Genomic DNA, 25,390 nt, shown 5'->3' on the forward strand with positions numbered 1-25,390 from the left:
TGAAGACAGAGTTCCCAGTCCTTGCCCTGGTCCCACAGAACCCTACTGTGTTAGTGAGTAGGCTGTTCCTCATCCCTTTCCTGACTTTCTCCCCTAGGAATCAGAAATTAGACAAGATTACACATGATAAGTCTGACACCTAATGAGAAATAGAAGAGGGATATTATTCTTTAAGTTTATTAACCATTAATAATTTCTAAGAGTCAGTGACATTACTGTAGCAATATTTGTACATTTCTATTTATTCCAGATGAAATTTAGCCAAGACCATATGTATATAATAGGGTGATTTTTGCTTTTCTTTCAAATCCAAACTGGGACTAAGTGGACTGTAACCATATAAAATTACATGATATTGACTTTAAGTCAGTCTTTTCTATTTAAAAGCATTTTCAAGAGCTCATTTTATTCAGGCAATTCCTTTTTAAATGCATTTATAAACAATCTGAACAATAAGCTCCGACTTCAGAGAAATGTAGAAAATTTTAGTTGGTGTATGTCATACAGGTCAGTGTATATCCTCTTAAATATATTCCCAGAGATGTAGAGGTTCAGGTGCCAGACCCAGGCAGGTTTCTGGGAGCCTGGACTGGATAATTCTGTTTTTAAAGCATGACATTGAGAGTGAAAAGACATTGTTCAGAGATTAAGCTGAAAATTAAGTAGTCAAGCTGGAAAAAAGGAAGAAAGAAAGAAAATGCTGAGCAGACAAGAACAAGCTAGGTATCAAGGAACTAACTGACAAGACTGAAGATACCAAGACAAAGTAAATGAGTGTGAAGGAGAGGGAGGACGTTGAGATTTAGGGAGATACTGTGGCAGAATCACAGGGATTTTTTTATAGAGCGTACTTGGTCTTGCTCCCAAATGGGGAATTGTTAAGAAACTTGAGCCAAATTAAGTATATCATAGAATTGTATACTTGAAACCTATATAATTTTATTAACCAACATAATCTCAATACACTTGATAAAAACAGAAAACAAACAAAAATAAATAAATAAGCGTTACTATAGACTCAACACTTAAAATATCTCTTTATATAATTCACATTGAACTAGCCATCCAAACTATATGTGAAAAATTGCAGTGGCAACTGCTTATTATTTTTCAAGGATGTTGATTTTGGTTTTGGAAAGCTCTGAGTACTGGATAATTCTTCCTTTTATTGAACTCCTACCCACTGGTTCTAGTATTTTATGCTATATATAGCTATAGCAAAAGTGTAATATCAACTGGACTACTTTCATAAATTCAACTGGACCCAGTTAAATTCAAGTAGCAGGATTATCTAGACATCCTAATGTAGGGAAGTAATAACCAAGAAAAATAGAAATGTTACTTAACTACAATTGCAGACAGGCTGATATTCACATAATTGTTCTCAACCTTGAAATGTTTTGTAGCATTTTAAACATTCTCTAATTAAATACTTTTTTTTTTTATCTTCTTAATAGATTTTTTTAAAGCTCTTAATAGGATTATTGTAGTCATTGATGTTAGTGGCAAAATGGTGCCAGAATGTTACTGGGCCTTGGTTCAACATCCTTGGTACTTGAGTTCTGGCTAAGAAAGAATTCAGACTCAAGACTCAAAAATAAACAAAAGTTTATTTAGAAAGTCACAGAGGTAGAAGAAGTGAGCCATGGGGGAAGTGAGCCAGCTGGGCTGCATGGGCTCAGGAAACAAGTTACAGGGGCCACAGTTACAGAAGGGCCCTTGCGTCTTAGGAGAAAATGAGCAGGTGTACACACCTGGAAGAAGAAGGGGGAAGGGTGCGGGCATACTCTAAAGAGAGCACATCTGGGAAAGAAGGGGGTGAGTGAAGATGCAGGTGAGCTCAAGAGAGAGCAAGAACAAGCACTGGGTTCTCCTCCTGAGGGTTTTTATCTGTTCTCTAAAGGTGTGGTCTTAGAGAGGTCACAGGAGAGGATCTCAATGGAATAGTCATCAGCTTTCCAGGTGTGTTCTTTCAGGGTCATGGTCTTTAATGATTTGCTTGCACTAGGGTAGGGGGTCATTAGTCATTGCTGCTGGTCCTGATATCAGCCATGGGGTAGTTTGTTTCCTCTGGTTTTGCTGCTTTTCTGGGCCTGGAGCTACAACACAGCTGAGGCCTAAAGGTTATCTCTAGTTTGATCAAACTTCTGTTTCTGTGGTTAACAGTCTCTAGGCTTTGTTCCTAAAATTACTTGATGCAGATCAGAATCTCATTTTCCTGAGGGCTTAGTGCTTAAGGGAGAGGCTGTGCAAGGGCTTACATGGGAATCCTATGGGACTATTCTCCAGGCTCCTTGTTCCTCTTCTAAGGGGTCTTTTACAGGACTAGTGACATGCTCAGAGGAGGGTCTAAACTCCATAATCAGTGATAAGAAAGGTTCGGGAGTCTAAACTGCATGATGAGCAATATGCCAGGGTAAGAAAGGTCACCCAGGGGGTGAGGTGCTTGTTTTTCCAGTTTTTCCCATTGCCAGTTACCCAGTCTTTCCTCCCTGGTAACCTGACATCTCTTTCCTACTCATCTCATGCCCTCTAACTGTCTACTACACTATCAACATATTTAATGAGCACATCTTGGGACAGGCACGTGGCCAGATCTGTTGGAGGGCCAAGGTCCTAGTTTTCAGTGACCTTAAAAAGTATAGTCAATTCTGCCCTGGCCGGTTTGGCTCAGCAGTTAGAGCATCAGCCCTCAGACCAGAGAGTCCCAGGTTCGGTTCCCGCTAGGGCACGTACCTCGGTTGCATTCTGTTTCCGGCCCTGGTTGGAGTTGTGTGGGTGGCAACCAGTCAATGTGTCTCTCTCACGTTGATGTTTCTCTCTCCTTCTCCCTCTCTTCTTCCCACTCTATCTGAAGATAAATGCAAAAATGCCCTCAGGTGAGGATAAAAAAATATATATATAGTCAGTTCTATGGCAAGAAAGAGCTGAAGGTTGTTTTATAGTTGATATTTATAACACATTTTGGAGCAGGAATGTAAAATGTAAGGAAAACACTCTTTCTGAGAAATATAAATATGTATTTCTCCAGTTCAAAGGACTCAATATAAATTTGTTACTGTTTTATTAAAATCAAAGGAAGACAATAAAAAGAAGCGTCATTAAACAGTGAGAAGGACAGAATTAAAATGATTCCCACATTTTATAAGAATGTGTTTATACAAGTAACAGTTACTAATTACCAAATGGCATTCTCTCCTTGGAAATATGGGCTTGAGGAAAATTGTCAGATTAAAAAAACAGCAAGGCAAGCACAGGTGTGTTCTACCTGAGATAGAAGAGGGGTACACTTTGTATTAGATTATAATTCTGATTATCGTCTTCACAGACAAAGACCAGAGTTTTTTGTTGGGACACCCCCTGGGGACTTAAACATCATTTGCGTCAGAGTAAGGTCAGGTTTGGCCCTACTCTATTGTCTAAGCCTTTATAAATGGCTCTGATACAAGCTGTGGTAATCCTCCTTGTCCAGGAGGAGGGGCTGCTGTTCTTCAGAGAGCTGCTTTCGCTTTCCACGGCATAACAGTCGAGTGAGCCCTCCCAGCACAGCAGTGAGGACGGACCCCACTACAGCTGCCCCAAGGAGCCAGGGCCAGATCCGACTTGCTTGTTCTAAGTAGGGCTTAATGTAATCTTGAAAAAAGTCTGGATCTGAAATAGAAAGACATCTCAGTGTTTTTACTATGGTTGTGGTCATCGTCATCGTCATCATCATCATCATCATCCTTGCATGATACTTTGGAGTCAGATGCTTGGGTTTGCAGGCCAGCTCTGTTACTTACCAGCTGCGAGAGCTTCAGGAGGTCACACCTAATACCTACCCCCGACCTCAGTTTCTTCATTAGGAAAACAGGAATGCCATCTTGTTGAAATGTTCTCAAGTTTATAGATAATATCTAATCTGTAAAGTATACAGTGCCTGCCCCCAAGATACTATAACTCTTTAAGGTATTTATTAGGGTATTGCCTTCATATTTCTAAATAACAGGTAAATATTACTGTCTCTTAATTCTCAAGTTTATCTCTGAAATTCATCAACTATAAATAGTGATTTTGGTTCTCTCACAACTCCCCTTTTCTTTCTTTGATATTTTCAGTATAATAATATGCTTTGGGGTCAAATCAACATTTAGTATTTAGATATTTACAGTTGAGCCAAATATTATGCTATGATTACATTTCCTTTCTTACATTATTTTCCCTTGAAGTTAACAATTCATTGTATCATTTTGCTTGATTGTTCAAGTACCCATGATTATTTATAAGATGCTCTAACATACTCTATACCATTTTATAATATAATGGAAAGAAGAGAATGTGTATTAATCTTAACCTTGCAGCAAATTATGGCTATGTGACTCAAGTCTTGAGCAAAGTAATATATGCAACTTTTGAGTGGTTCCCTTAAAAAGAAATAGTATGCAGATTTATTCTTGCTTAGCTGGAATGTGTCTTGGTAAGCCATCATGAACCATGTGGTCTGGGTTAAACCCTAGGTCCTGTGGAACTATAAGAAAGAAGTGACTCTGGTTCCTAAAATTATAAAGCGGATACTGGACAACGTACCAATACTGTTAATTGAGTAATCAATTAAATTACTTAAGCCTTGGATATTTAAAACTAGATCTGCTCCCTATCTGTACCTTCCCACCCTTGCTGATGCAGAAACTATAACCTTCCTTTATGACCCCTTTCCTTGGCTATAGTCAGTTAATACAAAGGTGGACCATTGACTTAAGATGGGCCAATCAGAATCATTCCTCAGAATTCACTGTGCTGTGATTGAGTCAGGTGGCTCAGTAGCCTTTCAACATGGGGAAGACAGGAAGAAGACAGGCTTCAGCGGGGCTGCCGGGTTGAAACCCGGTTCCTTTCTCCTGCTCACTCTTCTTCCTCTTTGCTGCCCTTTGTCCAGCTGTCACTAAGATCCTCTAACACACCTTAGGAATAATTAAGCATAAATTGAACAATATTGCAATTTAGTGTTTCTCTTCTTCAGGAAGGGACAATAACATGCAAATAATAAACATCAAAAAATATTTTAAAAGACTTATGTTGGAATGATAGTCTTTGAAATCTGAACAGTGAAACAAAGCAAAAAACAAAAGAGAAATTTTAAAATATGAAGACTTTTTCTCCTCAAACATGAAAGTTACTGTTTTTAATATATTTTAAAATTATTTTGGAAATGGAAGTACAAGTGCTTACGTTGCTATCACTCACTTTAACATACAGTGCATTTAATGTCCATCAAAATGCAGAGTACATACAGGTTAGACAATAAATGTGATTTCCTTTATTTTATCTTTAAAACTTTAACTAGAAATCAATGATAAATACCTTTAAACCCTTACTGTGACTTGTTGAATCCCCTGTCCTGTTACTCCTGCGATGGTTTTGGTTGCCTTCTAGTAACAAGCACCCATTTAGACACTAGGAGAGGAGCAATGAGGTGGAACATGTATATTCAGAACATGTGAGGACTAAGAGAACCCCCTCTTCCATGGAGTAATAGAGAGAGAATTGATGAGGATATAATAATTGCCACTTACTAGCTTTGTGACTTAAAATTAGTCACCTTATCTTTCTGTTCTCAATGTACTTGCCTACAAAACAGAACAGACATCACTACTACATAGGATTATGAGGATCAGCAGCGATAACAACGGATATGTTGCTGTCTCTCACATCAGTGTCTGCAGGCCAGACTCTCTTCTGAGTTTTGAGGTGACTCAACTGCCCCAGAGACATATTTACACAGATGTCCTACATCACACCATTTCACTGGGTAACAGATACACCACGGCATTCCCTCAGCATCTGGCCCTGCTTCTGTTGTGGCTAACTCAGCTAATTGCATCACTGTTCATTATGTTCACAGCCCAGAAAGGTTAAAGGTATCCCTAGTATCTCTTTCTTTCCCACCTAATTTAAAAGTCATTTTTCTTTTCAAAATAATATCGAATGCTGTCATGTTCTCTGCCACCACCACCATAAGCCAAATTCCCTTCCCCTCTCCCTGGAACACTTGTAATAATGTTCTCACAGGCCTCCCTAAATATGCTTTGCAGCTTCTACAAAACTTTCTACATGCTGCAGGAACCTTTTCAAAACTCGAATTTGACCATGATCTGTTTAAAATTTATTAAGGCTTCTATTATTCTAATAACATGGCCAAAATTCATAATCAAGATACCCTTTATCAAATAGCTCTTCCTGTCATAACCGATATCCTCTGAAATATCGCTTCATGGACCCCTAGAGATGGGCACATCTCTAAATGAGTCATTAGGTAAGTAGTTGTTTAAAGTCTTTCTCTTCCATTAGGATGTAAGGATAGAAGCTTTGTTATTTGACGCTGTATCCACAGTATCTAAGACAATGCTTTGTTCAAGGTAGTTATAAAACATATGTATGTAGAAAGAATAAATAAATTTTAAAAACCCCTTAGAAAAAAACCTAGTGTGATAGAAGTTTTGACATATGTAAAAATATATATCTAACAATGATCTGGGTATTAAGAAAGGTGACATTTTTCTAGCAAGCTTTACTTATATTTATTAAGAGATACCACCTTTTGTGATAAATGTCACCCATACTCAAACTAACTAATCGATGTCATTTCATACCAGATACCAGTTGGTACTTAGACTGGAAGAGCTTGCGATATACGATTCTGAACTTGCAGGCCTCCCAGCCAAGGTGGAGAAGGGAATCTCTGTCCTTAGGAAAATCACCCTGTAACTCTGACACAGGGACAATTAAACGTGACTATGAGTATGCATAAAATGATTTGATATCTAAGAGTTTGACACATGAATAAATAGCATCAGAATTTAGCCAGAGACAAAAGCATATTCAACAACACGAGTCAATGACAGAGTCTGGTATGTTCTGAAAAGGAAATCATAAAATCCTAAGTGGTGAATCTCTGAAAAACCGTTATCAATATGCTGTTTTCACTATGTATTGTGGGTATTTACACAAGAAAGGGAAAACATGTGACTTGAGACTGCCCCTCTTTTTGACTCACAGGGTGCCCTTCCCCTTCCCACACCTCCACAGTTTACAAAATCCCCTGTTCTCAGTGATCTTAAGGTTTTCAAAGAATTAACTTTCTCTGCCAGTCATTTTAGCGTTCCTTCCATTGGCTATGATATTCAGATAAATCAGAATAGGTTCAACTCGTGGTCCCCTAAAGGGCAGGAAAATATTGGCCCCAAATTATGGTTCTGCTATGCCATGTACTAGGTAGCCTAGAACACATTGTTTAAATTCTTTTTAATTTTAATCCTCACCTGAAGATATTTAGATAGAGTTGGAGGGAGAGAGAGAGAGAAACATCGATGTGAGAGATACATCAATCCTGCTGGAGGCCCAGCCCACATCTTGGGCATGTGCCCTGACTAGGAATTGAACCTCTCAGTCCATGGGCTGATGCTCAATCCACTGAGTCACACTGGCCAGGTTGTTTATATTCTTTAAGCCTCTGTTTTCTCATCTATGAAAAGGGTAATTGTGAAAGTTAAAGGAAATTATGCACGCCACCTAGAAGAATTCCTGGAACATAAAAAATACTCAGTGTGTGTTAGCTATTGTAAAATGACTAAATTTAGCTCCCAGGTGTCATTTTCCATTGCTCATACTTTTCAAATAGGAGCATTTACATTTGGTACATACAATCTCACTTTCCACCTCTATTTTTCTTATTATCCTTTTAATTTAGGGTATTCTCTGCCCTATTTTTATCTGCTACTTGCCTGCCCGTTCTTCAAAGCTTTGTCTTGTCTTTCTAGGTGAAACTATTCAGAAGTCATTGTTTTCTTCTCTGTGAAGGTTATGACTCTATTACTACACTTAACACAGCCTTATGTTTCATGCTTTCTTGCATAGTTTGAGATCTGGAACCATGTCAGTAATTATGTCACTGAAGTCTAGCACAAGAGGTAAGAAGTTGATAAATGCCATTCATTTGTTTATTTCTTTTTTCTGTTTATGGTTTCACAAATTATCAATGAATATAATAAAATGTCAGTTCTTGTGGACAGTGAAGAGGGACTTCTGGTGTTGAAGTCCGACTTCTCCACATATTGGTGTTTGGTTTTGGGAAAGTCACTTAAATTCTGTTTGTGCCAGTATCCTCAACTCTTTCTAGGGATAATGATACTTCCTTAATATATGATTGGTTGATAATGCATGTACGAAATCTGCATGTAGCAAGCTCTCGAGTAAGGGGAGATATTACTATCTGTTCATCAAGAAGTTACTGATATAGTTCCACTCAGAAAGATCATTTAAACCCAGATCTAATCACAATTCTAGAGTTTTATACCTCTACCTTTATCATAGTCATAGCAATTATCATTATAATAGCCATTATTATTATTATTATTTATTATTATTATTGTTGGGGCTTAAAAAACAAAATGTCCAGAATTTTTACTGGTAATCCAGCAGGAAGTTCCCAAAGATGATTTTAAAACTGCTAGATGACCTAGGCTCTTTAACTCATCACATTCATTTAATTATCGCATTTCTTTGAGGTTTTCTGATCCTAATATTTGGGGTTTAGAAACTGAGATTCATGAACTAAAGTAAAATTTCCCAAGGTCACACAACAGTCAGCAGGTAGTCATATCTCAAACCCATTTTTTTTCACTGATTTTAATTCTCGTCTCTTTCTATGGCTTTAATGTACAAATGTATATGAAGCAGAATGGATATGAGTTTAAAAATCCTTGCAACTCAGTTCATGCAATAATAAATTGGTGGTTAGTTAAGGACTGTAATGCACTTTCCTGACTTAAAGGGTTTGGTGATAACATTGTAAAAACATAAGGTTTTGTATTTTCTCAAAAGAAAGTGGTCACATTTTATTCAGCAATTCATATGAAAGAAGTTGAACTTTACCCAAATCTTGTAGGAAGCTATAGTCATAGCCCAGGTCTCTGGATGAAATAAAGAAATCACCATTTCTGTAGAGAGGTATAAAAGGAACCATGTAGGACTCCCGGTTATGTCCAATGGGTGCATTGGCTGCTGGATAAACTTCTTGAAGAGGACGGTGCCTTCGGAGCCACTGTTCAAAAATACTGCAGAGAAAAGGATTACTCAGATTCAGAAACATATTTTTTATAAAGGAAATATGTGTATTTCTTAAAGTAAAATAAATAGGCATATCTTAAAATACCAAGATCTGGAAAGACACCAAATACATTTTTCATTTATTAAAAGTAAAGCACCAGTTCATGCTGTCAGGACGTGGTAAGACCCATACATTTGAAAGAAATATTAGAGGATAACTTTGAAAGAGGAATTTTTTTTTAGAAGATAAATGAAACTTACACAACAAGTTTAGATCCTTCAGAATGCTGCAGAACAAGGGTAATTATTGGTTGAGTGACAATTGAGCCATAGTTATAAATGACATGCTTCTTGTGTCAAGGAAAGCTAGCCCAAAGAAAGAATGCACACAAGTAAATAGGTATTAATAATGGAATTTGGTCATTTTTTTCAGTCATGAAGGGGACCTTTAATTATTTCAATCTTCTTGTTATGTTCGGTGATGTGTATGCTTAATGAATCTTGGAGGCAGAAAGAACCCACCTCCCATGAGAGTCTAAAAATGTTTGCTTGGTTTCCCAACTCCTCCTGAAGTAGAGTATGACCACATGACCAATACTCAGCCAATCACATGTACCTATCTAATACTTTGAAACAGCCCATACTGCCACAAAGAAGCAAGGACAATTAAAAGCCCATCTAGTAGTGGGCAACGGCAGGTGCAATGACAACATCCAGTTTTCAGAGGCAGCAAGTCCAGAGGTTCCAGGAAAGGTACACACTATCCAGGGGTATCCTGTGTCTTGTAGCATCATCTTAACAGATGACCTGACTGCTGCCCTCCTCCCAGTTCCCACCTGTTTCTGAACCCGCTTCTCCATGATTTCCTGACCTATCCAGTATCCTCCTCTCAGCAAATTCTTTTCCTGTTGAAATCAGCCAGAGTTAGTTTCTGTTGCATTCAATTAGAAACTCTGACTGAAACAACAGCTAAAATATCAGGGGATCAAAAAGGTCCAGTGAGAATGAAGTAGAAACTGAAACTATGGAGGAATTTATGGTGAGTCATTAATAGTGAGACAAAGAGAATGACTTTGGATTCTCAGGCTGTACGGCATGGAGGGCAGGACGGGAGATTCGAGTCGGAGAACTCCCAGGAGGCCAATCTCTGGCTTAAGAGCTGTATGACTTTGAGCAAATCACTTTAACTCTTGGAGATATAACCTTCTCATCCTTAAAATAAAAGTAATAATATTTATTCTAACTGTTTCCAAAGGGATTATTCAATGTGATAGTTTTATGAAAGTGAAGAATAACTAAGCTACTCCTACTTAGTTAAAATTTAAACTAGGAAGTCAAAGGTTTGTGCATGGTCAAGAGGGTGGTATCTTTTAAAAAGATGATAATGCTTCAAACAAACAAATATTAAAATTTTTTTTTCTTCATTGATTTTAGAGAGAGAGGAAGTGAGAGGGAGAGAGACATAGTAACATCAATGCGAGAGAACATTGATTGGCATCCCCCTGCATGGCCCCCACTGGGGATTTGGCTCATAACCTGGGCATATGCCCTGACCAGGAATTGAACTGATGACCTCTTGGTGCATGGATTGACGCTCATCCACAGAGTCACACCAGCCGGAACCAAACAAACATTTTTTAAAAAGTATTTTGGCCCTGGTCAGTTTGGCTCAGCAGTTAGAGTGTCAGCCTGCTGACCAGAGAGGTGAGGGTTCAATTCCCAGTCAAGGGCAAATACCTAGGTTGCAGGCTCAATCCATGGCTCCTTTTGAGGTCGTGTGGAAGGCAGCCAATCATTACACCATGTCTCTCTCTCTCTCTCTCTCTCTCTCTCTCTCTCTCTCTCTCTCTCCCCCCTCCCTCTTTTCCTCCCTCCCACTCTACCTAAAAATTGGTGGAAAAATATCCATGGGTAAGGAGAGAAAGAAAGCATTTTGAAGGACAATAAAGAAGGTAACATGGAAGCTAAAGATGGCAGGGGTGGTGATCATTTCTCTGTGATGGAAAATAATTCTGTTGGGGAATCTGGACTTCAAATACTAGCTTAGATCAAAGTTGATTTTTTAATTGTGAATTAACTGCAGTATCTGCTGGCCACAGATAAACACTGAAAACACCAACTGCTCCCTAATTTGCTCAATTATTAAATATGTTGGTTGAGTATCTCCTATCTGTCAAGTTTTGGAGAAACAGGAAACTGTAAAAACCTGAGTTCTGTTGGTTGTGACAAGGGAAATTTGTAAAATTTCTTAACCCATTTTATTTTCCTTTTCTTCATCTGCAAAATGGGAATAATATTTATGTCATGAAGGTATTGTAAGGATGAATTAAAATAACCTAAGACACATAACTAAGTGTTTGACAAATGAGCAGAAACTATCATCTTTCCCATCCCCTTCTTTCTCCTCCTCGTTATACTGGAGACCTTCCCAATTAGTGGGAGAGAAGAGACATGCTATAACAGAGAAGTTGAAGCCATGTTTTTTTGAGCTGATGTTTAAAAATGCCCTGGCCAGTTTGGCTCAGCGGTTAGAGCGTCGGCCTGCGGTCCTGAGAGACCCGGGTTCGGTTCCCGCTAAGGGCGCGTACCTCGGCTGCAGTTTGTCCCCGGCCCTGGTCGGTTGTGCGGGTGGCAGCCACTCGATGTGTTCCTTTCACATCGATGTTTCTTTCTCTCTCTGTGTTCCTCTCTCTCCCTCCCACTCTACCTGAACAAAAAATAGAAAAATGTCCTCGGGTGAGGATAAAAAAAAAAAATAAAAAAAAAATAAAAAAAAAAAATGGTTATTATTTGGCTAGGCATAAATGTGAAAGGAGGTGATTCAAGAAGATTGGCGGTTCTGTGTGTGCCTCCTTTAACTCAAGTAATTAGAAACTGGCTTAACAAAGAAGCCCCAAATTCTATTCAAGTCCTAAAGATATGAATTAGTCTTTTTGTTTTAATTTTCACAGTGTTCTATCCATAAGCATTACCCATTATGGAGGAAAAATAGGTTAATAGTTGTGAGTATGAGAAACAAAGTTTATTCTTACATTATTTATTCACTATTGTATTATTTTCAATATAAATATGTGTAAACCTACTTTTGCCTCACCTTGTATATAGTTCAGAAAATATAAACAAGCAACAAGCAAAAGAGGGACAAAAAAAATCACATATAATTGCTTCATATTTTTGTCATATCCACTTTTTAAAATATGTATATATAACATTACACATATATTTTAACAAAAAAAGAATAATATTATAAATAATGTCTTAGAAAGCATTTTATTTGTACTAAACAATGTTTAAACTGGTAAATCTATTTTTAAATTGGGAAGGAGACTCTTTGATAGTTAATCTTTACCCCACCCTTATTAAACTGACTGATTTAGGAACACCAATATACAATGAGCTACAGGATGAGCTGGAGGCAAAAATTGTGCCTTTTGACAGTTGAGGAAAATGACTACTATAGTTCAATTTATAAATAATCTTGCTTCTGCCAAGAAACAAGAAATAAAAATTCTTTACCTAGATAAGACAAGGACATCAATTCTTAGCACAAAAAGATTTAGTGGATGAAATCATTAATGTGCTCATCCACCTTATCTACCTTTTAAAATGAAGATATTAATCTTGATTAAATTCTTCACTGGTGGTTCTCATCATCACTTAATTTCATCAAACCATGTCCAGAATGGCTCACATTGGAATACTAATGTTTAACTTAGATAATCACACTGACATTTTTTTGGGGAAAAATTCTCTTACCAAAGATTCATTTAAACTGTATCTAGACAGTTCTGTGAAGTCTGAGCAACCATGAAATGCACAAAAAGGAATTAGGAAAAGGTCAAGATGATCACAGATAGAAACAAGAAGGGATGTATTTTATACATAAAAGTATCACAGGTTTTAGATTTGACACATAAAGACCCTGGTCACTTTCATCCTTACAACAAGAAAAAATTAAATAGATGGAAAATGAACAACTTTTCTTGGACCCATGAGAGAACTGAGGTCACAGCGCAAATTGCTTCCCAAAACGCTGCAGAGACAAATGCGTACAAAGTAACAAAGCTGATATTTGTTCACCAGAAGGGAAGCAGCTGGACCCCAAAACTGGTAAGTTTATGTAAAAAAGCACTTTGATGAACAAAAGTACTAGGGAAATTTGAAGTCTTTGGTACATATAGGTTACAGAAATCATTAAATGTTATCGTTACCAGATTAACGTAAACTCTTACATTAGTGGCCTATCTACCCTAGCATTTATCACCCACCCAGAAACGTAGAAGTAGGGTACAGACTGACAACCCTCAGAAGAGGGAGATAAACCACAGAACTTATATGCATGTACGCATAACCGATGGACATGAACAACAAAGCTGGGGACAGGGTGGGGGGATGGGGAGGAGGGTGTCAATGGGGGAAAATCAGAAACATCTGTAACAAAAATAAATTAATAAAAATGTCAATAAAACATATTAAAAAACACATTTGACTTTCAGTAAAAATTGCAAGGTATTCCAAAAGGCAAGAACATATGGGTAATGCAAGCAGAGATATGGAAACTCCAAGAATCCAAGAAAATGCTAGAAGTGAAAAGCACTGTAATAAAAATAAAAAAAGCCTTTAATGGACTCAGTATACTCAACACAGGTGAGGAAAAAACCACTGAGCTTGAAGATAGAAACTTTCAAAACTGAAATGCAAAGAGAAAAAAAAAAGAATAAAACAAAATCAAGAACTCTAGGACAACATCAAAGCAGGTAACATGCATGAATAACAAAAGAGTAAAGAGTAAACAGAGCAGAAGAAATATTTTTTGATAATAAAAGCCAGAGGATCCAACCACAATAGCTTCCAATGACCAAAAGTGGAACAATTTGAGCTAGGGTAAATAAGATAGTATTAGATAATAAGCCAAAGTATAAAATAAATATAGATGAGTCCATACTAATATAAATTTAAAAAATAAATAATAAATAGGGAAATACATAAATCTACCTTGCAGGAGAATTCCAAATACTATGTATTCCAAATAAGTACGTTTACCACTACCACAACAAAAAAGCAACATACACTTACACAATAGAACATTTTAAAATTCATGTATTCACCTGTTTCACAAGTAGATAAATATGTAAGTTCTGAATATCTATAATAAACTGACTTTGTGCAAGGTATTGGTGAAGCTCTTTGTCCTTGTGGTACTTAGAGCTAGTGGTGGAGACAGAACTAGAGATTTCAGAAATACATCTATTACAGACTGGTAAATACTATGGAAGAAAGAATCATGATAACAAGATTTAATGAAGAGATCTCATTTAGTTTCTAGCTTCTGGGGAAGTCTTTGATGGTATATTAAACCAAGAGTTGAAGAATGAGTATTAGAGAAATGTATTAGAGAAATTCTAGTTCCTGAAGACTGGAATATAATTTGCAAAGGGTTTTTGATAAGAGGTACAAAACAAGTTCAAGAAACTAAAAATTGACCAACATGTCTGTAGAGAGCAAGGAGAGATTAGTTCAAAATGAGGCTAGAGCCTGGCCAGTGTGGCTCACTGGTTGAGTGTCAACCCAAGAACCAAAATGATGCTAGGGAGAAAAATAAAGCCCAAATCATGAAGGATAGAGGAGGCTGTGTACGAAATTGTTGTAGTTTTTTTTCTAAGAGCAACAGGAAGCCACTGTTTATGTCTGGGGTGGTGGGTATTAACATGAACAGATTGTCATTTTTAAAAGACCACACATTGCATTGTGGAGAAGCTTCTGATGGATAGTAAGAATTGATGTTCAGGGACCAAGGAATGAGAAAATCAGTGAGAAAACTGTGTTTAGGCAGAAAGGTGTCGTCTGGCAATCTGAGCAGTAGAGCTGAAGGGGGAGATGTCACAGAAGACTTCATGAATTCTGGCTTATGCTGTGAGGCAATATCATTTTATTTCCAAAGATGTAGATTGCTGGAGAAGAGGTATAGCCTGAAGAAGAGATGTTAATATCCAGAGTTTTGATGTGCTGGACTTGAAAATGGTTTGGAAACATTCTAATGGGGATGTCAGGTGGGCAGCTGGATATTTGGGTCTGGATGTCAGAGCAAATTTACTCTGGAAATATAAATTGAGACATTATCAGCCTGTTGTAAATAAATGGAGCTATGAGAGTAGAGAGACAATAACAAGATAAAAGACTCAGGGGTTATTTTTCTCAGATGTCATCTTTCTGGGAAGTCAGGGCAGATGAAGTGATAATCACATTGTCTTTGAAAACCATCGCTGGGATGCCTCCAGCCATCTAGTCAAAATTTGAGTCACTCAGAATGTATTGAGTGGTTTCCTACCTTTTCACTTTTTTTGCATTATTTGTTTCTTCTTTTTTTTTGGTTAATTTTTCTTTATTGATTTGAGAGAGAGAGAGAGAGAAAGTTAGAAACATCGATGACAGAGAACATCGATTGGCTACCTCCAAATCCCACTGGGGATTTGGCCCATAACCTGGGCATATGCCCTGACCAGGAATTGAACCTGTGACCACTTGGTGCATGGGTTGATGCTCAACCACTGAGCCACACTGGCCAGGCGCATTATTTGTTCTTTTATGTAGCCCTAGTTTTGAAACATTTTCCCATTGAAACAAATCTTAATTATTAAATGACAATAAATATCTTCATTTAAACTTAGAGAACTCCCTCACAGCCTCTAAACGTAGAGAAATCTACTCATGTGGAGAATGGGGATGGAACTCTCTACTTTAACTTAGCTATGAGAACAAAAGTGATTTAAAGTGAAAAGTAGAATAATAACACTTAAGGATACAATGAAAGAATATTCAGAAAGTGCTTGGCCTAGTTCCTGAAAAGTAATTATTTATGTTTTCTTTCCTTCCAGACTCCTCATTTTACAGAGTAAATAATTCTCATCTCAATATCGCAGCTAGTTAGTGGTACAACCAAGACTGGAATTGAGTAGTCTGTTGCTGATTACAGTAAAAGGACTTGCCTTCTGTGTTTACATGGGTGATGGGAATGTTTCTGCAGTAGTGAGAATGCATGTGCTTCTACCACGGACTGATGTGAACATTACAGCCTTCTAAGGCAACTTGGAAGGGGCTCTGCTTCACTTTCATCTTAAAATGTAAGCTGTGTGTTCAATAGACACCTGCATTAATTACACAGTAATTACCCTAAGTGCTCCTTTGCTCTAAGGACTCACAGGTCTCACAGTTTGTATTCAAGGAACAGAAATGAATACGATACAAAAACATCAGGCAAGGATGTGAGCTAGCATAGCAAATACAACAAAAGAGATAGAGTGGAATCATTAAAAACAGAAAAAGAAGAAGGCAGAAAAAAAGGAACAGAGAAGGAGGAGATAGCACCTGAGTGGGTGGAGAATGGGTGGTGTATTAATCAGGGCATTCCAGAAAAACAGAGCCAAGAGAATGTGTGTGTGTGTGTGTGTGTGTGTGTGCGCGCGCGCGCGTGCACATGTGCACACAAAGAAAGAAAGACAGAGAGAAACACATACAGAGAGAAACAGAATGTTTGACCAAATGGCTGGCTACCATAGCCTAGACAAGTTGACATATAACATTAACCAACACAGGTACCGCCAAGTAAGGTGCCCCATTTTAGATGCCACTTGAACCTCCGTTTTGAAAACTGACTAGCATAAGCCTAGGTAAAGTAATAAAAGGGAAAAGGCAGTCTAGAAAGAGTAAAGCAAAAGAATAAAGAGTTTGCTTTGGGGGTCCTTGCAAGTAGTTCAGAAGGGCTAGAAGTAAAGATGTTTGTGTGGCTGAACCAAGATCATGTAGGGTCTCTCTACATATTATGAAAGGAAAGAAGTATGAATGTTAGTCTGACATCTATGAGGAGCCATTGGAGGATTTCAAGCAGGGAACAAAATAATTATTTTAAATTAATGTATAATTAAATGAATCAATAGCTGAATTTGGGGGCCCAAAGAGTAACCATTTAATAGATACATGATCTATTGTGCTGTGACTACTAGAAATATTTAAAGCCTTCCTCTGGGCTTGAAATAACAATGTCCCAGTAGGTCCTTTTGTTTCTGCTCCTGGCTGAAGATAGAACTCATTTAAGAAGTATTTGGAAGTTTTTAATGAAAAACAACACTTTTAAAAGAAATGGACACTTCAAGAGCACAGATTGTCAGCGCTGAGGAACTGCAAATGCAAAGCCTGTTCTAGAGCTAAGAAGTTTAATTGGGTCCTGAGTCTCACTTCAAATATATATTCTAGAACTTCTTAAGCTTAGTTGTATGGGCAAACTAGTCCTTAGGGAATGGTTTAGGGTGTGAAAACCAGATTAAAATCACTTAAGCTAATGATGAAACTTGAGGGAATTTAGTGTAACAACCAAAATGTCAGTGATAATGAACCAAAAAGGACGAAAGAACAAAAGAAAGTAAGGCCATTTCAAAGCATTTTTCCCCCCTTTTCCCATAAACACTTATGGGTGTCATTAAGTGGCAAGGCACCCTGCTATGACCTGTTTTGTGAGCAGATGAAAAGCAAACCATAGTGCTCCCTGTGTGATTATAATGTGCACCCTTGACTGAGAGCCACTGCATTAGGCAGAAATTGCACTCAAATCGAATGAGCAAGACTGCATGTACCAGGCCCTGGCTCGTCAGAATGAATCTGGGAGAAAGTGTCACAAAGGGCCATCCATCCCAGACAAAGTTGAGTGTAAGGAGGGAACAAACAAGCTGTTCACTTAGCTCTCAATAGATATTACTGATTGACTTTCAAGTTCTCAGTGCTCTTACCTGTAAAGTGGTGATAATAAAGCTTCCCTTGTCCCCTTCACTAAATTATCCATTTATTTATTCATTAGATATTCTGTCTATACTCACTGCATTTCAAGCTTCAAGGATGGATAAGAATGGACCCCTGTCCTCATGCATTTCACTCCATGATGTGATAAAGAGATACATGCATTTTAAAGCGACGTAGACAATGCTCTTGGAAGCCTGTGTGTAAAACCTATGGGATTACAAGAGGAACAGCTGATATCGGAATCAAGGACAGCTTCACAGCAGGGATGTATTTAAACTGGGTGAGTAGGTAGATTATGGGAAAGGCATTACATTCAAAACACAGACCCACAAGGAGCCTGAGCACTGATGCAATGGAAAAGTAAAAGTGATTTGGTGGGTCAGAATGAAACATGGAGTCATGCATGGTCAATAGGAAGTGAGACCAAATAGGTGGGAAGGGTCAGATTGTGAAAGACCTTCTATATACCAACTGGGGGAGGCAGTTTGGACTTGATCCTGAGAGTTAATTTGCAACCTGTGTACTTTAGATAAGGAGTGACTATGATTGGATTTGAATTTCAGAAATATAATTATAGTAGACATGTATATTATATATACATTAAATAAAAATAAATCAAAATGGCCCTGGACGGTTTGGCTCAGCGGTTAGAGCGTCGGCCTGCGGTCCTGAGAGACCCGGGTTCGGTTCCCGCTAAGGGCGTGTACCTCGGTTGCAGTTTGTCCCTGGCCCTGGTGGGTTGTGCGGGTGGCAGCCACTTCCACATCGATGTTTCTCTCTCTCTCTGTTCCTCTCTCTCCCTCCCACTCTACCTGAACAAAGAATGGAAAAATGTCCTCGGGTGAGGATAAAAATAAATAAATAAATAAAAAAAAATAAATAAATAAATCAAAATGTACTCCATGTATTGAAGATCTACATTCAATAATAATAGATCAAAATGTATTATTTCTATCTATGGGAAATCACAATGTTATCAGTGGACCACTAGTAACTAAGGCAACTTCTACACATGCAGAAAACTACTAGTTTTCTTAAGAAGACTATACTGCCAAAATTTCTCTTCATTTAACACAAACTTTTTCATTAGGTTCTGTTTTTCATTAGAGTAATGCTTCTGAGGCTCATAAAACAAAACAAAAGAGCTAGTTAATTCAGTAGTAATTCCCACTGAATAGGTCGTCATGTGTCTGGAACTACGCTGGAGATTTTGACATTCATCATTGTATTATTCTCCAACAATACTGCAAGAGGTACTAGTAGCAGAAGTGAGAGTCAGTATACTGACTATATGTCAGATACTATTCTAAGTACTTCTCATATGGAAACTCATTTTATCAAAAGCAATCCTATTTTACAGATGGGAAAACTAAAAAACTAACTAAATAAATAAATAAGAGGAAAACTTTCCCAAGCTTACACAGCTAGGATGTGGCAAGTAACAGAATCAGGATTTGAAACTAGACAGTTTAATTGCAGTACATGTTCTTGGTGAAGTATTGCTTCGTAACTGTGTTCACATTAAAACACATGAAAAAACAAGCAGACAAATAAAAAGCGGGAGTTCACATTTCTTTTCTCGGTTCATTTAGCTCATAAATGGAGCAGCAGGAATCAAACGCAGGTTTGCTGTACTTGACGGCCTCTTTGCATGACACCAGTGGTTTTCATTCATGTTGTGTTGACAACACTCACACACATAGACATTCAGACACACTCACACACAAATGAATGTGTGTGATTTACATCTTTTCTCATTTAATCGTGAAAAATGAAAGGAATACTGGAAAAGAGCTTCCAGTGGAAAAACCTATGGCATTTTGTAATCTGTTCACTGCAATACCCATCAAACCTAGAATAATATCTGTACACAGTTGGTACTCAATAAATATTTGATAAATGACACACCCAGAGGGCTCTAGAATCTGTCCCTTGGGAATGATGAGAGGATATTATGTATTTCTCTAAAACGTATACTCAGAAAATAGTTACTGAGGATCATCTATCCATGCAGGCAAGTATGGGCAGAGTGTGTGGTAAAGAGGGAGATAAAATATTTCAAAAGGTGGAGTTCTTCCCTAAATCAACTTTAGGGAGAAAAGCCACTTATTATATTTACATATATTTTTGTATCTTTACTTTAGCCAAGGCCTAAGGATTGTACTTGATATGGAAAGGTGTCTGTAGGTACTACAGAGAAAAGTCATCAGCATTCATGGTAATAGTAATATATATTCAAGGTGGGCGTAATTAGTAAAGACACCATTTCACTGACCCAAAATTCCTGTCATAAGGAATTTCCTGTCACCAGACATACAAGGTGGGGCAGAAGTAAGTTTATAGTTGTTCATGTGAAAAATAATACAATAACTAATAAATAATAATACAAGATTAAACTCTGTTTCATGTACTCACAACTATAAACCTACTTTTGCCCACCCCTGTATTCTAGTTTCCAACATCCTCTTTGAGTTATGCTTTAGTACCATATCCCTGGGCCCTACGCATCAACTCTCAATGTTAACAGCCTTACTGCTTTCTGCCAACTATGATAGATTTCACCCACTTCTGAAAATTACAGTAGAGAGTTTACCATGTATTTATGCCTATACAGATGGAGAACTCCTTTATTTGGAATGATGACTCTCCTCCAGACAAAAAGATATTACTATCATTTTGGCATATGGCCCTTCAGACACACACTTGAATATGTTCAGCCTCACAAGAAATTGGTGTGGTTTGATTGGAATTCAGAGAAGTAATGGAATTACTCCTTCACTTAACAATCACCTCACAACCTAGAGATCCCCAAATTCACAGCTGCACAAAGGCTATAATTCCATTAATCAGTTTTCTCCAGACCTCAACTAGAATGAGAATATCTTTTATTTCCATTGTAGGCTCTATGTGTACCTATTTATAAAAATCACCAAGAATCTCATTCTGCATCTTGAATCAATCATTAATATTGATTATAATGTTGCCAACTCATCAATACCATACCTGGACTGTATATCTTCTGGGTTTCATCTCGTCTCCAGAACAAATGATGAGAAAAATGAATAGGTTAGTTTGGTGCACATGAATAAAAAAAAAAAAAGGAGGTTAAATAACTTTCCTCAGTTCATTTAGTTAAAAGGAGAAATGTGGGCAGATAGAAACAAAATAGCAAAAAGATATGGCTGTCAGCCTAAGGCATTTGAAATTATTCCTTGTGGGATGAGAGTCACTGTTGCCATTTGAGAAGGTGAATGACATGGAAAAGTTGTGCATAGAAAGATTTGCAAGGTAGCCATGGCCGGTTTGGCTCAAAGGTTATAGCACTGGCCAGTGGACCAAAGAGTCGTGGGTTCGATTCCGGCCATGAGCACGTACCTCGGTAGCAATTTGTCCCGGCCCTGGTTGGTGTCGTGTGGGAGGTAGCCACTTGATGTGTCCCTTTCAGGTCGATGTTTCTCTCTCTCTTTCTCTCTCTCCCTCCCGCTCTCTGAACAAAAATGGAAAAATGTCATTGGTTGAGGATAAAAAAAGAAAGAAAGATTTACAAGGTGGTGTTCAAGATGGATTTTGTGTTGGAGAGGTTGGAGGCAAGGGACCAACACATTGGGTAGCTTAATACCTAAGGCCTATACTAAAAGTGTAAGAAAAATCAAAGGTAATGTCTGTAAATAAAACAGGAAAGCAAAAAAGGCCAAATGTTTGAACACCAGGGATGCCATCTGGCAGAATGAAAATTCAGTATGAGCTCAAATGCTTCTTTTTAATGAACAGTAAACATCCATGATACCTAGGAATATTTATGATGTACAATTATAGAAACATATGGAACACAAATAATTTATGAAATAATAATACTAGTGTCATTGGAAATTTAGATGAGAAAAGATATAATGTGCTCAAGCCGAGCCTAAAAACAAAGATAATGTAAAATAGCTTTCAGAAAGCAAATCCATCTGGAGCTGACAACCTGACAGTTTAATCACAACACATGATTCTGACGACTGAAAGCAAGGAGCCCGTGGAAAGATAGATCAAGGCCAGAAAAAGAGATAAGTTTCTGTGTGTTTTCTCTGAAATAATAGTTATAAACCCAACTGTCTACCTTTTTTTTTTTTTTTGTAACCAAAGTTTTCATCTGTCATTATTTCCAAGTCTCTTTCCTTTTCTACTCCTCTAACAGTCTATTGCAGTTGTGAAAATTTGACAAATGTATTTCTTACAAAGATCAGTGATCTAAGTGTCACCCAATCTGTAATTAAAAATATAAATTGCCACTTCTGACAAAGAAGAACTTTGTTATTTTGTGTGAACTCTGTCTCACAATGGGAAGGGGGCTAACACAAAGGATAGAATCCCCAGCTTCTGTGCTAAGAAACAATGTATAGAAAGGTGAGAAATTAGTGAAGCCCATAAAACAAACAATGAATAACAGAGTGTAGACCACCAAAGGAGTAATCACAGACCGTCTCAGGAAGAGTCAGGAATATAAACTAAAGGGTCTATGATGGTGAGAACTTTGGAATCTCAATAAATGTCCCAAGTTGTTAACACTTATTTTCTATTTCCCCCCAAGTGATTAGTAGTAAAATTCATGAAATGAGAAGCACATCAGGTAAAACAGGAACTCTGGAGGTACATTCCACTCCACAGCCAAGTGGCAGAGAAGGAGGAATTCTGGAGGATGGAATGGACATGGCACCATACTTGCAAATTTTTTCTTGAGCCCAGCAGCTAGTAGTATGGTACCTGGACATCTTTTGCATAGAATAGAAACCTTACATTTGTCACATTCTCCATCTGAAATCAGGGTCATTGTTTGTTAATCCCCAAACTCAAAGTCCCCACACAAAATTCAGCCAATATTTCTGAGTGGCTACTATGATTCTTGCACATAAAGACCTCAGAGATATTGTTCCTGCACTTAAAACCACCCATAGTCTGAAAGGGAAGACAGATACATGAGCATGCAGTTTTAATAGACACCACAAAAGAGATAAGTAAACGACAGTAAAAAGAAGAATGTGATCAGCTCTGACTGACAGGAAGCAAAAAGAAATAATGTTTGGACTGGAGCTTGAAGAGTTGTGAGAAGTTCAGTGGAGAGGGTGGGACAACCTGGTATAGAATTACAAGGAAGAATAACAGTTTGCACAGTGGTCCCTTGGAGTGAGGCATGTTCCCAGTGATTCCAGCTAGGAAATTTTCCAGTGCCCTCCATTAGAGTATCTACTTTTCATTCTCTCCTCAAAGGATGTTCATTGCCCTTCTCTGCATTTAGAGACCTGTATGCAAATAGGAAGGAACTTCATAATTAATCATGAGATACCAAAATATTTGGGGTCTGTCCATCTGTAAGGCAGTGAAAGAAACTTTGAAAAATATTTTACCTGACTTTCTCCATAGAAAGAATTCTCAAGGGAGGACTATCTGAGGGAATGTATATTGGGGGGGGGGGGGGGGTGATGCTATAAAATAATAAAAGTATTATTTAGAACATATAGTTATGAAGCTATTGTGTTCAGATCCAAATGAACCCCTCCATTATCAATAATAAGGTGAATAAGTTGATGGATTCTGTTGACTTCATTCAGCTTCTTTCTCAAGTTGCAATAGTGTTTTATCAACAAACCCATGTAGAACATAGTGACATAGCTAGGCCTGGGTTCAACAACACAGCTTCCCTTCTCATGAAGGGTAACTTAGCGACCACCATATGGAGTGCCAAATATGCTGATACCAGGGACTGACTATGAAGTTCTGATGAAACACCATTCCTTGGGAGCAGGGAATCATTCACTCACCTGATACATTGGACTCCTGTCATCAGAAAGCAAACAACAGTTGCTTTCACCAGAATAGATGAATATCTGTATATAGATTTGCTTCCTCTGTGGATAATACTTCTGCCAGCACCACTATGGACCCATGGACTGTTTCTTTATTATTCTACTTAATTTCTGCCTGCAGAACTCATTCCATAGCAACAAAACATTGCAACACTACTGTTTCCAGTGGAATTTACTAGCTTTACATGCAGTCCATTACAAGCCTCAAAGCAACTGGCCTAGTAAAAGAATGAATTGACCATTTAAGATTCAGCTGGTGTACCGCTTGGGAGAAAACATCCTGAAGAGTTGAAGTGGTGTCTTACAAAGGCAGTATGTGCTTTGAATTACCGGCATTCTCCCAGGTGCCTTCTCTAAAGGTGCTAGAAATAAGAGTGGAAATGGGAATGATTCCTGTCACAATTACATCTTATAACCCACTTACATAATTTTTTCTGGTCACTGAGATTGTACTATTGTCTGTTTTTCATGTATGTGTTTCCAAGTAGGACTTCTTCTACAAGGGTATAGAGTAATATTGCATTGAACTGGAAATTTAATTGAAGGGCATTTTAAGTGCTGAATGCCACTGAGCATGTGTATAAGAAAGAAGGATACTATACTGGTTGATGGACTGATCCTGATTATCAAGGTTTATTTGGGGTGTTCCTACATAGCACTGTAGGAAAATCTATGTATAAAATTAAAGGCATTTTCTGGGGAGTTTTAGCATTTCCATGTTAAACAGTAAAATTTAATGGAAGACTATATATAGTAACCAAAGAAAGGCAAAATTGCTTAGAAATCAGACATCTATGAATAAAAGTTTGAGTCATTCACTAGGTAAAGAACCTTGGCTAACAAGGATACTGGCTGAGGGAACTATGGTATTATAATCTGTTATGGAAATGAGTTCTGCAGCATCTATACTTATTCTCTTCCCTGTCTAATCTAAGTATAATTTTACATACTATCTCATTTGTGTCTGGGTATGTACATACACATATTTTGATATGTTAACTCATTTTTTGATATGTCTCCTTGTTATTTCACATAAGAATTATTAATAGTACTTAATTTTACAATTTAGTTTTTATTACAGAATATCCAATACAGACTGTGACAGTACTGAAGAATCATATAATATCTTTCAGAGAGGAATACTGTGATGATTAATCAGAAATGAATATAATGGCTTTTGGGGGTTTAGTTATCTCTTTTTTGTGATAGATTGAGGGAATCTTTGTTAATAAAGGGGGAAAAAGCATAAGTGTGGCATTGGTTTAATAGGGAATTTAACCACGTGTAGGAGGTTGTGTGCGTGTTGACTCTAAATGGCAAAGGGTAGACTCTGCTACTTATTAGCTAGTGTTCTCAGCCCCAAAGATATTGTACTATATTTTGCTTTGTGATGCTGGGGCTGCGACTCTCTAAGTGGCATATGTCCTTTGTTAGCTGAATCCCTGACAGACCCCGGCAGTAGGCTAGAAGAATAAGGGACTTGTTTCCTCTTGTTTATTTCAGCTTCTGCTCTTTACCCTAAGAAAGGCAGTGGACTCCAGACTCTAGCTTTTTGATCAGCACTCCCAGAATCAGCAGCATCATTCCCTTTAAGAACAGGAGTTGGGCTCTAATTCCCCGTTCAGAAGCCTGAGAATTAGTTCTGTAAAAAACTGCTAACTTCCTGACAT

General features: G+C 37.7%; 1 protein-coding gene across 1 annotated transcript in view; it reads right to left on the reverse strand.

Annotated features, from left to right (window-relative positions):
• Positions 1-3,101: 3,101 nt before the first annotated feature.
• TYR (tyrosinase) overlaps positions 3,102-25,390 on the reverse strand; it is a 93,760-nt gene continuing 71,471 nt past the window's right edge. The window contains exons 4-5 of the mRNA XM_036258705.1: positions 8,911-9,092; positions 3,102-3,651 (exon numbers count right to left, since the gene is read on the reverse strand). Coding sequence (XP_036114598.1) covers positions 3,428-3,651; positions 8,911-9,092 — 406 coding nt within the window. The 3' untranslated portion in view covers positions 3,102-3,427. The remainder of the gene's footprint in view (positions 3,652-8,910; positions 9,093-25,390) is intronic.

Source organism: Molossus molossus, unplaced genomic scaffold (genome assembly GCF_014108415.1).
Source record: "Molossus molossus isolate mMolMol1 unplaced genomic scaffold, mMolMol1.p scaffold_m16_p_13, whole genome shotgun sequence".
In the NCBI taxonomy this organism is placed as follows: Eukaryota; Metazoa; Chordata; class Mammalia; order Chiroptera; family Molossidae; genus Molossus; species Molossus molossus.